The sequence below is a fragment of the Atractosteus spatula genome, chromosome 5, assembly GCF_055471065.1.
Source record: "Atractosteus spatula isolate fAtrSpa1 chromosome 5, fAtrSpa1.hap1, whole genome shotgun sequence".
In the NCBI taxonomy this organism is placed as follows: domain Eukaryota; kingdom Metazoa; phylum Chordata; class Actinopteri; order Semionotiformes; family Lepisosteidae; genus Atractosteus; species Atractosteus spatula.
The window spans coordinates 41,655,456-41,671,304 of record NC_142710.1 but is presented as its reverse complement, the minus strand read 5'-3'; the positions used below and the strand labels follow the sequence as shown (position 1 = coordinate 41,671,304).

Genomic DNA, 15,849 nt, shown 5'->3' with positions numbered 1-15,849 from the left:
GCTACAGTAGATCGATCATGAGTGGGTGTTATTAAAAAAAGTCACCTATGAGTGGAACACTGTAGTGAATTTGTAAAGGGCAGTTTGACAACTGGAACGAGTTGTTGGAATGTTTTGCTATTGGAGAAAGCTTTCAAAAAAAGCTAAGAAAGCTTAGAAACTTATTTTTTTTAGCAAGTTACATCTAACTAGATTGTTTTTAAAGTCCTTGAGCTTTTCATCCAGTTCTTCTTTCACGTGTTCCAGATGTGCAAGTTTGTCCTTAGCAGATTGGTAAAAAATGTCTGATTGTGCAATTCAGCTTTTCACAGCAGCTTCAGCTGATTTCTCAAGAGTGTACGAGTATTTCTTGATGGGTTCCTTGTTGATCTTTTTTTCTGCAATTTTATTGTTTTTCTTCCGCCTCTGTTGCTCATTTAGGTGGGTGTAGTACTTTTCATCTGGCCCCAGATGCCAGCAGTGAGAGGGTCTCTTGTAATCACCGTATTCTGGACCCCTGACTGACTTCTGATGATCACACAAGTTTTTTTTTTACTGTGGACATTAGTTAATGACCAACTTTATAATGACTCCTAAAAATGCACTTGAAATATTAAGCTACAGCAATAAACGTTTCTGCAATAATTTCAAGATTTTTGGTTGTAAATGGCAAGGAAACTAGCGGCACAAAAGCAAGGCAGTTAAGGCTGCTGTTATTCATTTCTCTCTGCTACACTGCAAGGCTGGGTCTTGTCATGGGACCTTCATGGGATTCTTCATTGGCTGACTCAAGGTGAGGATATCACCTTCAGGCCTTTACACTGGGCGACCTATTAAACATGCAATATAAAGTCTAAATTATAGCTGCAATTTAAGAACACAAATGACTTCTAAATATGATTTTATATTTATTAAAATAACTTACTATTTACATTTACATTTACTATACATTTAGTATATCTGTTTATTCTGTACATTTTGATAACAAAATAGTCATTCTTGCATTCTTGCGTTTTGTGGAGCCTTATACTGTATATGTAGTTCCTTCTTTTGTTGACTGGGTAATTCAGAAATATGTTTCAGTAAATTTTATTTCTGACTGCCAAAGCTGAACATGCACAGACTGGCCTACAGTTGGTTTTTAAACTGATGTCTTGGAAAATTAATTTTGGGATTACATGCTGCTTGAAAGTGCATCCCATTGTCTGTATCCAGCATACATAAGAGTATGCCTAACATTAACCTGGAAAACGTGCAACTGGAAAAAAAATTCACAGTAGGAAAGACTGCTTTGGTCTAAAAGGCTTTATGCTAAAATGTGCTTTTAAACCATGTGTGTAGGATGTCAAACAGCGACAGAAGGGCTGCTGTAGTTTGTCTTTAAAATTAATTGTGCAGAGAGGTACTGTTCTAGTACCTAAGTAATTCATAATGCATTTCTTCACTAGCCAAAAGCTTCTAGAACATGCTGACACTTACTTCAGACTGTATTTGTGAGCTTAAAATAAAGCCATTTTAATTTCGCAAGGTCTATTATTATTGTGGTGTTTGATATTAGCAGAGTAGACGGCAACATTTTTCAAAAGACTTTCGTATTTGCATGACTAAATACGTCCAAATCAATACACTCTGGAGATGCAATTATCTGCACAAAAGAATATACTTGGACTGGCATACGTAATGAAAGGAAACGGACATGGTTGGGGGGGGGGTGCTCTGCAGCTGTGATACTATGCCTCTCCAACAGGTTGTGCACAGAACTCCGGGCAGTGTGGCTCAAGGCGGCAGTGCGATAAGATGCGCGTCGCCGGCAAGGCTGAGACTGGTTTTAGCTGCGCGCCTATTCACTAACGCCGAGCTTTCTACTGGAGAGCACAGAGAAAGGCTGTACTCGGGATCCACAGGTACGAGCGCGTCTTTCTCCGAGGACTGTAACACAGGGAACTGAGCTGCAGTTAGACTTCCCAAAAGCACTGCACGACGTTTAAAGCAGACAGTTTTAGCCATGCTCATATTATGGCACCTTCATGAAGCCCATGCCACCGTCGTTTAAGTAGCTACGATTGTTCAAATTATATTCTTCCTTTAGTTACACTTGAATTGAACTTTCATTACAGTGTTTTCTTTACAGTTTCATATTTATAGCCAAACGCATTTAGATTAATTAGAAATATATTTTTGTAATTGTGGACTAAATGTAAATCGTGGACTTTCCGGTGCCTTATTTTGTTGTAGACCTCTTTTCAAATGTTTTACATGTTACAATCATTTGAAAACATATGAATTTATTTTGTGTATTGTTGTTTGTGAAACATCGTCCTTATTTTCATATGAACTGTGGTTAATTACCAGCGGTGCTAGTAATTGTAAGCAACCCTTACTAAAATAACTTATATTTATTTAGAGAACCATACCTTTAGGTTATTAGGGTTTCTTTTTTTTCCTTCGGTGTTTTGTAAATATCTTGTCCAGATTCGCATTGCTTAAAATAAAACAGATCGTTTTCGCATCTGTTGTTATAGACCTCATAATCGAACAGGTTACGTATTGAGCTGCCTTCACAGAAACTACTGTACAGTATATACCCACTCTATGATAAATGTTCAGTTTGTAGATTGCTAACACTATACGAAACTTTGTTTTGCTTAAAGATGTACTGTAATTTTGTTCATGATTTTTAGATCACTTTTTTATGTATCCTCAAAAAGTCAGAGACGTCCGCTATACTGTGTACAGTATTTACAATTGCGACATTTAATCTTTCGATATTTACCCAACATGTCTTGATCAGTTATGTTATGTTGTATGGTATTACTTGAAAACTAAGTCTGCTGTGGGTCTTTTAAAACGGTCGATTTAAATCAAACCCGACTGGCTTTGTTACGATGCTTACCAGTAGAATTAAACTAGAATTTGGGTAGAATTTAGACTAGTGAACAAGAAGCTGATAACTGGATAGCTCTGGTGGAATCGGTAAAGCCCAGCCCAGAAGTAAAAATACATTTTAAAACAAGTACCCGATCAAGTAAGTGCCTTCTTAAATGCCTGTACCTCAATTTGAGAAACATAAAGAAAATGCAAGAAACCCTTTTCAGAATATAAGGAACTGAGACATGGCTAGGCATGAAGATTCAGATATACAGCACCCTTTTTCATAGTAGATGTGGGACTTTATGACAGATCTGGCCATCTAGGGAACTGAATCAAGAGGGTGCTACCAATATGCAATCTAAAGGGCTTAAACTGGACAACAATAGTGAAGGATTAACAGACACGTGGACACCAATTTTAGATATAGGTGCAAATGGCACAGACATGAAACCTGTTTGAGATTCCAGCATCCTATATACAGTAAAAAGTTGGAATAATATAAAATATAATAATAGAAACTGTAGTTGCCATGATCGAAATAGTTAACTATCACTTCTTAATCTACATGCAGTTTGTAAAGCTAGCCACTAGGTCAGATGTTTTTTTTATTGACCTATACTGTAGTCATTTCAAATTGCCAGGACTGAATTAACGGATGAGGTGTGTCCAAAATATGGGAACCTTTGATTAACTGTAAACCAAGGGTATCCAATCCTGGTAGTGGAGAGCCAGTGCATTCCAGTTCTCTAGGTCTGTGTGGAGCAGAAGCTCCTGAAGAGCAGTAACAGTAGTAGTATTACTGAACCAATAAGAAGGTGGTTTGACTTGTTCAGAGCTGAATTGGAATGAAAACCCACAGACACACTGGATTTCCACTAAAAATAATTGGACAACTCTGACCTATAGTTGAAATCTAAAGGTTGAGTAAAAAAATAAAGTGCTTAATCAATATTAATTTTCTCATGCTTTGTCTTTTGCAATTCAGAGCCACTGATTTCATATTGAAATTTACCTTCATATACAGTATCATTGCACATCTGCATAATGTCTGTCCCATCCACAATTACTGTGGTCAGTCACACCTGTTATTGTATCACCTGTAATTTCACAGGTGAATGCCTGTTTGTGTCATAGGTTTAAAGATTGCTTTTGCTTTTCTTGGATTTCTCTGGGGATATTGAACAGCATTGCATCTTTTCATTCAGGTCCATTACCGTACATGCGATGTATGGACTCTGGTGGTAGTATGTGACTTTAAGGCGAAATTAGAGTTCTGTGAGGCTTCAGTTGGGAAGTTGTTGTGCGGCAGAATGCAATTATTGCACAGTCTTATTTTTCTGTATTTTACTATTTAGATAAAGCTTAAGAAGTAAAGAGATGTTTCATTCCAGAATCTTTCAAACAAAGACAACTGGCTATTTAACAAAAGGATTAATCTGAGCCATAAATATACTGCATAAGAAGTATTTTCAGTCTAGAGTGTACATGCACTTAATATCTCCATAAATCTTCAAATCCATATTTCTTCCTTAGTCTCACAGCTGTCCCGAGTTCAAAATTCTGAATAAACTATTTTTTTAATTCTGTTCACAACAAAGAGCTAATTCATTCAATTCATTTCAGAATAGGTCTTTCTGGTGGCTGTTTGTGGATTGGCAGTGTCCTGTTTTAAAGCATGATGACCAAACCGCAACACATTTCCTAATAAAAGCAACAAGTTGAAGTCAGTTCTATGATGGAAAGAAGAACATACATCTCTTCAGCCTTCACACACACACCAGAGCACAAGTCCAGAGCTTAAATGTTGTTGTTTTTTACTTTTTGGTTTTTTACTTTTATCTCATTTGCAGTGAAAGCTGGCTTTTCAAATCTGTACTAAAATAAGGCCCTGTGAGTTCATTTAATTTTAATTGTACTTTATTTAGACATCTGAGTGTCCTGTTGACTTAAAATTGCTTTTACTTAGCTTACAGACATGAATGCGTGAGTCAATGAAGGAAGAAGACCAGTCCTGAAATCAATGAGGTCTGATAAATAACAATGAGTTATTTATGAAGAATCAATGCCATTTGTTTTGTGACATATTTAGCATGTATCTATTGACCCAGGGAGCTATAGCGGTTATGGATTAAAGGAGCAGATCATAATGGGACCAGTTCCTGGGTGAGATACTCCAGTAAATGCTCTTCTTTATAAATGGGTCTCCACACTGTTTTTGTAAAAGTGAATTTGCTCATAATGGACTTGAATAAAGTAACAAAAATAAATGAGTTCATTGCAATGAAGCCTGGGCTTTATCTTATGTATTAAATCACTTGCATGTTTCACATGTACTGTAGATCCTTATTGCTTTCTCTATATGGGGAGGAAAAAAAAACAAGGTTAGTTGAACATCTATAGTATGTCAAAGGTCGGTAGAAGCATTCAGAAAGAAAACACATTCACTGCGAGCATCAAGAGGAAATATTCCACAAATGAATACTAGACATACAAAATCCTTTAAAAAATCAGTGTATAAGGAGGCAATTTAGCTGTTCTTATTCATATCTACGGTGAGAACATTATTATACAGTAACTATAAAGGAAAGCATAACACCTGTGTAATATTTCTATTTTGTAGTATCAAGTGCAGCTGAGTAATGCATTTAACTTACTGTAAGTCAACATATTGGAAATACGCATAAGCGTGTGCAAATGTATTTAAGAAATACAATAGCAAGGTTATTGTAATTAAAACAGTCTTAACAAATGGTAGTTTATTGACGCTGCATTAATGCACGTGCAGCAGTCTTATTTCAGCTCATCTGGGGCATACACATTACTTACATTTTAAATAGTGAGCAGATGAGTATGTTTTCTACAGCAGCATTGTTCTGCATGATGAAGTACCAAGCTGGACTCATAGGATTTCATAAAACCACCAGGTGCACAGTTTTTGAGTTAAAATTGCCAATATGAGTTGATTACGTGTTTATAACAGAGCCGTCAAGAACACTTCAGTTTAATTAACACAAAATCAGCTAAAAATATGACTGCCCTGCTTGAGTAATGACGAGGGTTGCTATTGGTATGGTTGAAGGCAGCCTGTCTGTAAGAAAATTTGCCCAAAGAGTCAGATGTTCTATTTCATCAATCAGCAGGCTTTTCCAGAGAAACCAGGAGACAGGTTCTGTCTGCCTGTGAGGGACAAGTCAAGTGCTGGAAGGCAGAGGGTCACCACACCAGCACAGAAGTGAATATCTGTCCGAAAAATCATTTTCAGACTTCACTGCCTACACTGCAAGCTATTCCAGACAAAGACTAACTCACGGCATGAAAGTGATCTCTCGTCCAGGAGCCTCTTTTGGGATTGTACGAGTTTGAATTATTCATAACACTTGCGATATTGTGACATAACCTCCACAAAATAATGTTGAGGTCACTCCATGGCCAGCAAACGCCCACATGACCAGATCACCAATGCCAACATCAGGACAGAATTGCCACCCCGGCCTTTCTCCTTACTGGAGATAAACAGGAGCAGTCCCCAGCAGGCCAGCAGGAGATTGCTCATGTCAGCACATCAACACTGCCAGGATTGTATTAATTCTCACAGAGGTTAGGAGCTTTTATCCTTTTCTAACCATATTAATGAGGTTTCTTGGATTTTGCTTCACATTCACTGTGCTCTTTACTGTATGTTCCATTAGTCTTGGTCTCTTTTTTGTAGCACTAACAATACCTTTTGCCTCTTAAACATTATATGACTTAGGCTGTTCAGGCTCTTTAGGTGATTAAGGGCAATACATGATGCTTAGACAAAAGAATCAGGCAAGAGGGACCATGATTATTAACACAGCTCGCTATGTTAATCACATTGATGTCTCTGGACCCAGTAACGGCAGGCTGGATTCAGTGTTCACACAGGTACCTGCGGAGGATATATGCATTCATTCAGCCCTGCCTGACAGGCTGGGAAGGAAATACTGTGACTCAATTGCTTTGACCAACCGAATGATATTTTGAACAGCCTTTGTATTCATCCTTTTAAGCTAAAGTTAGTCGTTTTTTTTATTTCCAGTGGAGAACAGTACCTTATCAGCATATTTTTTAAATAAAACTTTGGGCTTTGCTCTTTTCTAATTGACATAAAGCAGCCGTTTGCAAAATGGCAACTTTTGAAAGTCTAATTATTGTAGAAGACGTTTGTAGAGGAGAGAGACGTTTGCATTTTCAAACTTCTTGTAAACTAATTGGTATGACTGTATAGAACCTTAATATAGTTCTTTCCACTATTTATGTTTATTATATACTGTAGGTTTATATTTCTATACATGGGCTTGTTATCCACCCATCCATTTTCTAACTGCTTCTTCCAATTCAGGGCTCAAGCAACAGGCTTAAGGCAGGGTACACCCTAGATGGGATGCCAGGCCATCACAGGGCAGAGAGACCCAAACATAGAAACGCACATTCTCACACCAGGGTCTTAGCTCTGAGGCAGCAATGCTAACAACAGCGTAACCATGCAGCCCCTGGACTTGTTATATACTGTACTGTAATTCACTTTATCCATTGGTGTTCTCTGTGCATGGCAACACACCTATTTATTTGCTGTGGAAGAACTTACATCACCTGTGCTGGAAGTCTGAGGTGGAGATGAAGAGAAAGGTAGTCTAAATAAAGACACCGCAGCAGCTAAGGCCAGAGGTGCTGGTTTTGGCAAGCTGGTAGGTGAATAGTATTATTGAAATTCAAATACAGTACATCCCACTAACTGCCTTCTGTCTCCTGCATTTAGTCGCTGCTTGTAAGCCTTGGCCTATGTGCATACTTCTGCTTCTGTGATTTTTAGCTTTGTAGAGTAAAATTATGTTTTAAAACTTGTCCATTCAAATTTCTCATCATCTTTTATTTACCACACAGTGTTCAAACAAACCTGTATTTTGACGGAGAGCACCTATAGTACCTTTAGTGACACCATGAGATGCCAGATGCTATGCAGATTAAGAATGGATTTTGGGCAGGTAAACTTCAGTACAACTGAATTTAAATTCTCCATCAATCTGAAAAGATCTGCTACGGTTTGTGGGCAGTGCATGTGTATAATAATGGACAGTGCAGTGCATGTGTACAGTGTTAATAATAATTAACACTGAAGTTAGTCCTTGCTAAATCAAGCTGTACATTACATATATATAACTATATAACTGGTATAAAATACTGTAGTTAGTTCCACGAGCAATATTTATTACATTGAACTAAGAGAGTATCCAAGCTTGAGATGGAGAATACAGATACTTACGGATGTAAACAAAATGGAATCCACTTATTCAATTTCTATTCAAAACTGATGGTTTTACGCACCATTTTTTGAAAATTCAGTCTTTGTGGTTTATTTTAATTGCAGACCTTTAAGCTCATAGCATTTGCAACATTTTATTTTCTAATTTAATTGACTCTATTAGAAAAGAGTGATGTTGTAGTTGTTCTTAAGTTTGTGGGCTTTACTTAAGGAGTTTTAAATGACTAGAGTGGTGGAGATGAAGCTCCTCGGATGTCTACATCCTAACCTTACAGTTAGCAACCCGGTGTGGCTAGAATCTGATGTGAAAGAGATACACTACATGTAGAAACCAGTGTTTTTGATCAGGTAATAGCATACTAAAACCCAGTACCTAACATCTCAGGAAGTAACCACTGCTTCACCACTTTACCAACTTTTAAAACATACCACCTGACTAAAATATGTTACAAATGGGAGATTGCAAAAATGGAGAAAATCAGGAATTGACCAAGCTGTTTGGTCAATAAGTAAAATAATCATTCATAACCTCCAACTCGTAACTGAGTTTTCTCCAGGATAGGATCTCCAGGCACATTCAGGTTCTTCGCTGTTTAACTGGAAAGGTACATGCTTCTTGTTTTGAGTGCTGGGATGATTTTAGAGGTGATGTGGCTTGGGGAATGGGGTTCATTGCATCTCTGGAAACACTAAAAGAAGGCTGAAGTGGATTAGCTTTGGCTTGCTCTAATGTAAAATTTGCGTAGTTGACCGAGCGGTTGATATAAGTAGAGGCACGTGAATTCTTTGTTCTCTGGCACAGCTTTGGTGAAAACAGTAATAATCCAGACACACTACTGTAGGTTAAACAAATGTTTATTAACAATGACAAGACACAAAGTACACTACCCTACACACAGCAACACACAAGTTACTCTATGTACAGTACAGTATTTACAAACAAGGCATTTCAGAGGCCTAACATCTTAAACACCCAGAAAACCCCCAGTCTTCTACCAAGTATTAAACTCTTAAGAGCCCAAATAAGAGATAAGCTGCCTTTCTAAATAAATGCAATACAACCTGCAGTTCAAACACTCTTTGCAAATCCAGATGTCACAAAATAAACAGGAGCCTATCTCCTTATTTTAGAAAAGCACCCACAAGCAGGAAAGACTTTTCTAATCAAGGTATTTTTTACCCTGGAAACCCAAGTTCCCTAAAAACAAAATAGCAAGTTCTCTCTAGCAAGGTTCAAATACTTAGCTCCAGTCAGGTTTTGTTTGGATGTTCATGAAGTAGGGGCTCTAGCCTGGCGCAAGCTTCAAGTTTAAGTTATAGCGCTTTTCTGGACACTCCACTCAAAGCGGGACTCCCCTCCACCACCACCAATGTGCAGCCCCACGTGGATAATGTGACGGCAGCTATAGTTCACCAGTACACCCACCACACATCACTTATCAGTGGGGAGGAGAACAGAGTGATGACGTCAATTCATAGATGGGGATTATAAGGCGGCCATGATTGGTAAAAGCCAGTGGGAAATTTGGCCAGGACGCTGGGGTTACACCCCTACTCCCTTCGAGAAATGCTCTGGGATTTTTAATGACCACAGAGAGTCAGGACCTCAGTTTTACGTCTCATGCGAAGGATGGCGCCTGTTTTACAGTATAGTTTCCCTAGCACTGTACTGGGACATTAGGACCCGCACAGACTGCAGGGTTAGCGCTCCCTACTGGCCCCACTAATACCTCTCCCAGCAGTAACCTTAGTTTTTCCCAAGAGGTCTCCTGTCCAAGTACTGACCAGGCTCACACCTGCTGAGCTTCAGTGGGCTGCCAGTTGTGAGCTGCATGGTGATATGGTTGCTGGCCACAACTTACCTACAGTAGGTATACCAAGGTAAACTTTACAATGGTTTCTGATCAAGGAACCCCCACATTTCACCAAATATTCCCTCTGCTTTGAAGTTAGAAGTGTTTACTCTACCAAGTGTCACAAAGTTTATCTAAAATCTAAGACACTTCTCAGTCTCCTAAAGCTGTAACAGTATCATTAATTGTTAGCTCAAGATTTATATGCACTGGCTACAGTACCAATTAAAGGTGCCAAAGGCAGATTGTTTGCATTCCTGCTTCAACCAGTGTCTTAATGAGGTTTGTACTAAATTCAGAGTGAAGGAGAAAAAGCTGCACAAACTGACTTAAAATGTTTTCTTCTTTGAAATAAATATTATTCTAATAGATTCTTAGTGCAAAGAGTGTTAATGTTTAATTATACTTTTTGCTATGTATCCCTATATTTGTATCAATTTCATGTATATTTTTTAAACTAAATTTATCATATACTTTTTATATTTTCTATTAACTCCTAGAATTTTCTAGCAAGGCTACCAAAATAGGTATTGTTGTGTGGTTACTCTTTGTTGCCACTTGCATCAATGAATGATAGATGTGTTAATATCAAAGGAGGACAGTACAACAAGCAATATGGACTATGCTTAATAAATTAATGAACTGCATTCCTAGAGACAGTGCAAATACTTGTTTTTGGATGTATCTTGTTTATATAGAGGCTAATACAAATTATAAAACACTTACTACTACTACTGCATTTGTTAAAAGTGTCCCTGGTGTCCAGATAATCTTTTTTATGGCTTTGTGTTTTTCTCTTCCATTCCCCTTAGCATACAGTATATCCACCAAAGCTGAGGGGCCTGGAGGAAGAACCACATCAATCTAAATTTCATTACATCATTTGCACTTAGCTCAAAGGACCCCCGCTGGTGAAGAGGTTAAGAAGCAATTGATCTTGGCACTCAAAATGCATTGTATCACAAGATGGCACTTGAAAACATGAACAATGGGTGCTGAAAGCTCATCCAAAACTTCAAATGTGCTGTAAAGAAAGACATTTATCTTCTATCGCACAGTAGGAGGCAAACAGTGAGAGAGAATGCAGGTAAGTGCAAATACGCTGCAGATAACCTCTCAGTGTGCCAAAAACTACTCAAGCCTCCATGAATGAAAGACTATAAAGTAAATCTTTGTGGAATTGAAGCACAAATTCCTGCGCCATCTACATCTCACATCCTGTTTTGAACAGAAGTCAGCATCAGCTTAAACACCTGCTACATGGTGCATGGAGTGCAGAAAATTAGATAACTGTAAGCTTTAAGAAATCTCAAAATTACTGCTATTAGGATGCTTTGTAAAGAAGAGGCTAACATTTTTAAAAAGCGCCATTTAGTTTGTAATTACTCTAGGGAGAAAGGCTATGAGGATGGAAGGAATCTGAGACAGAATATTCAACTTTACTCTCTCAAAAAGGAGTCCGTTGTTGCTCAGTAATTATTCCTCCAGTCATCTTTTTCCATCTGTTGTACTCATTGTAATGTAATGGCTCATAGCAGCAGCCCTGCCGTCTCCATAAATCTGCTTTGCAAGGGGTTCTGAAGAGGAAAGGCGAGGCTGGAGGTCCTTCTGTCACTGCAAGACCATGAACCACTCTGATGCCTTGCCATCAATGGTTTGCATGCACTTTCTCTTGGACTACAACCGCTCCCTGCAAAGTGATGAGGTCGCCTCTTCCAACTTCAGCCGCAGCAGAGAGCCACACCTGCACATCGGCGTCACCCAGAGGGAGCCCTACCACATTGCAATTCCCATGACTGCCTTCTATAGCCTACTGTTTGTGTTTGGGGTCCTGGCCAATGGGGTGAGCGTTCTCACACTGCTGACCAATCCACGCATGGCAGGCAGCGCCATCCGCTTCTACTTGCTCAGCCTGGCGCTCTCCGACCTCCTGCAGCTGCTAACCATTCCCATCACCCTGTACCGCTACTACTGGGAGTACTACCCCTGGAGGCTGGGCAACTCTCTTTGCAAGGTGTACTTCATGATCCGCCAGATCTACTGCGCCACCACCAGCTGGACCATCCTCGCGTTTACTGCTGAGCGTTACATGGCCATCTGCCACCCCATGTGGTCCTTCTCCAGCCTGCAGAGGTCACGCTTGCCTGGGTTCCTGGCTGCTGCCTGGTTCCTTGCCCTGACCAGCTCGGTGCCCTTTGCCCTGGTGTATGGCCAAGCCAGCGCTTGCATCCTGGATTACACCTTGACGTCCCCCGATGGGGCCTTCCTGCTGTCCACGGTGTGCGAGCTGACGGAGAGCGAGCCCTTCCCCATCTACAAGGCAGCTCTGCAGATGCGAGTGATCCTGTGCTTCCTGGTGCCGCTGATAGCCATCTTTACCCTTTACATCTTGATCCTCTGCCACCTGCGCCGGAACAGCCACCAGAGAGAGGCGATGGGTCTCACCAGGACTGTGGTGGTGGCACACAGCCCCTCGGCCAGCCGTCTCAGTGGGAAACTGCCCTGTTATGAGAAAAGAGCCCTTCAGCTCATGGGTGAGGCGTCTGTCGTTGTTAGGTCTTCCTCTGTTCAATGTTCGCACTTTGTGCAAATTTGTGTAATAAGTGTAATAGAACACAAAGCCTTTAAAGCTGCAGTGTTTCTCTTAGGTTGTTTGAAATCAGTAACTGTCTGATAGTAGAAGCTATGGGTTTTCATCCTAAAGAAACCCATTGACGGTGCCACAGTGCTTTAAAACACCCCACAAATCTCTTTTATATACAAGATGTAAGCTTCAGCATTGATAGTCATCTAATTCTAAATCCTGTTCTGCACTAATGTACAAAAGCATATCAAAAGAGCTGCATAGAGGCACGTCTCCTCTGATGTGACTAACAATGACATGAGGCCATTGTTTAGATCCCATGAAAATCTCCTATGGAGCAAATCGAGCTTCCTAAAACAATTGTGAACAAATGTACAAAGTGACAAACCAGTGAGGGAAAATGCATCTAAGGATAAAAGATGATTTGATATGTACGTTTAGAAAATGCATTTTTTTTGCTTGTTATCTTCTTTGATGGGAGAAGTTGAATGGGTAAAATATCTAAAATGTCTAATTTTAAAACTATTTATACCTAGGGATTATTGATAATTGCCTCTGCAAGTCACTGAGTGAAGTTATGTAAAAATTGCTTGACATATGGAGGATAAGTACTTATTACTTTTTGTCACTAATAAGTATCTTGTACAAATCCATCAAGGGAGTATTATTGTATAGTTTAGGCTGAGAGTTATAGTTGGGGTTAGGCTTAGGGTTTGGGTAATTGCAGAAAAGTAATAAAAAATGTAAAAAAAACTGACAACGGCTAAATCTAAGATAGTGGATGAATGGACATTTTCTTTTTTTGGATGGACTTTTTAAATACATAAACACATAGATAATAAGATATAAAAGAACGAGTAAAGGTTTATTCCATGCTGAAAAGAGAAGAAACACACCTGGCACACTGAAGAAGGCGCCACAGCCGAAACGTTGTGTTTCTTCTCTTCTCTTTTCAGCATGGAGTCAAGTTTTTACTTGTTCTTTTGCAGCCCACGCATGCTAGCGCAGCTACCGACGTGAAATAAAAGGATATGGCCTTTTGAGCCATTAAATATAGGATTTTTCCTTTCACTTTCGAGTGAAACGACGTTTCTGGTGTTTGTCAGCTATGAGTCCTCAAAGGACAATCGTCTGGCTTCACCCTAGATTTTGATTTGGTCTTGAAAAGACTTCCAGCACAGAGATACTGTAACAAACAATACAAGCCATAGTCCAAAGGGTTTTCTGCAGGCCATCATTGGAAAGTGAATTTGTTTACCATTGACTAGTTTGATTAAATATAAACATTCCTTATTGTGCCGGTCTTGTTTTGCAGGTGCTGTGGTAGTTGCTTTCTTTGTGTGCAATTTCCCTGACCTGGCTTCCTCCCTCATGCACATGTATATCAAGATCTGGTCCTCGGCAGTGCATACACTCTACACGGTGCTCAAGACATATCTCTCTCTGCCACTCTGGTACATCAATAGCGCCCTGGACCCCATCCTCTTCTGCATCTCCTCTGCCACTTTTCGGGGAGCCTGCCGCAAGACCCTGGGTCCTCTCCTGCCCACCTGGAAGAGACCCTCCCTGGCTCAGGGGGGCGGGCTGCCATGCTGGAGCAGGCAGAGAGCTGCCGTGGCAGGACAGCTGAGCCGGCACTCCACCTGGACCATGAGCACATCAGGCAGGGAACCCAGCGAGTGTGCAGGGCTGCGTCTGCACAGCGGGGACCCCCAGCTCCTGTCCCTGCGCAGCCTCTTCCAAGAGGAACCTTCAGATACAGCTGCGCAGCCACAGCCGGCCAGTATGTAGGCTGATAGACCAGAACCCTCAGCCTCAGTCCCTAAGTTCCTGGCCGCTGTCCAGGAGAATTCATACACCCACTCCTTTTGTACACAGGCCAAAATATTAGGAACCCCAAGTTAAAAAAATTGAATCTTAAAGCCCCCCAGGGAGAGGTTGGCAGTGGGTACCTGTTCATAAAGGTACATTTCATCAACTTCTCTGTCCAGAAAAACTCCAGAACTAAATCGGGGGAAAGTGGATTCAAACTGGTGTAGTTCAATCCAACTCTTATCTTCATCTAAGCTCCAGCTGAAGAGATTCCAGGTAAAACACATGATGGTAACTGGGTATTTCAAAAACTGTAATTTATACTATGTCACATCCTATGTGAGCTATTCTTGCTAGGCACCCACGTCTTTCTATGGTGAAAATTCTTCATATTTTATCTCATGAGTGCAGATCTTTTTGAATGTCTATATGCCACTGACAGGGGAGAAAGATTGCATTAGTTCATCGTATTTGGTATCATCTTTAAAGGTTTTACAATTAATATACTCCTCCAGCGTTAAAGCATCAAATTTAGAAATAGTGTTTACCTGTAAATATGTACTGTATTTCATGTATGTTGGAAAATCTAACTACGAGAATGTGGTTTGGTAAATAAATATCTACTATATTTAAATCACATTCTTTCCTAAAGTAATATACTGGTTGTGAAATAGTTCTGAAAACTACCAGTCTTATTATTGTATTATATTTGATAGTCTCCCTCAAGAATAGGAAAATACAGAAAAAATCAGAAACTTTTGTAAATGTCTGTAATTTTATTGAAAATACAGTAGTTGGGGTGGAACTATTTGTAAATGTTGTAATTTAATGGAAAGTGTTAACTAACAGAGAGTTTCATATAGTGTATCCCCTGCATAATATCTGTGCTGTATACAGTATAGTGTGCAATAATAACCATCACTATGTATCAAATATTTTCTGCCCATAAAGTGATATCTCTCTTATTCTGGATGTATATTTGTGCTTATGCTGTTTTCACTGAAAAAACAGCATTCCTAGTGTAAAACGTTCCTAGTTGTGTAAAACTATTCCACTTGTGTCATGCAGTATATGGGTTTCTGCTGTCAAACATTTTCTTGGTTGTTGTTCAGATTTTATATCATATGTATTGTAGTAAATATGCATGTATGTATTAATCTGCAGTCTGTTCAGCGTTTCTCCCTTTCCAGTGTCTGTTATGTTTCTAATTTGGCTCGTGCTTTTCTATTAATTAGATAAGACTAAATCATAAATAAAATCTCTGTCGTGGTTTATTTAAATCTGAAACCAAAGTGCGCTACCAATACATTTCTAGTTTCAATCATTTGAAAGACTTAGATCTGTCTGACTTCATTCTCCTACCTTTATGCTTATTGTATGTAAAGGCTCAAAAAGAATTACTACAAAATAGGAAAATACAGTACTTTACAGCCAAAATGATCAATTATTAACAAATCAGAAATCCC

At 39.4% G+C, this 15,849-nt stretch overlaps 1 protein-coding gene across 1 annotated transcript; it reads left to right on the top strand.

The window, feature by feature from the left end:
• Window positions 1-11,611: 11,611 nt before the first annotated feature.
• Window positions 11,612-14,362, top strand: LOC148835100 (neurotensin receptor type 1-like). Its single transcript, XM_088915430.1, has 2 exons — window positions 11,612-12,521; window positions 13,887-14,362. Exons 1-2 carry the CDS (start codon window positions 11,612-11,614, stop codon window positions 14,360-14,362), a joined length of 1,386 nt encoding a protein of 461 aa, XP_088771556.1.
• Window positions 14,363-15,849: the final 1,487 nt, after the last annotated feature.

What these genes read in the sequence shown, in the direction of transcription:
- LOC148835100 (XM_088915430.1), top strand. Translation starts at nt 11,612, where the DNA reads ATGAACCACTCTGATGCCTTGCCATCAATGGTTTGCATGCACTTTCTC. An exon ending in AAGAGCCCTTCAGCTCATGG is followed by an intron (nt 12,522 to 13,886) that starts GTGAGGCGTCTG and finishes CTTGTTTTGCAG; the next exon opens with GTGCTGTGGTAGTTGCTTTC.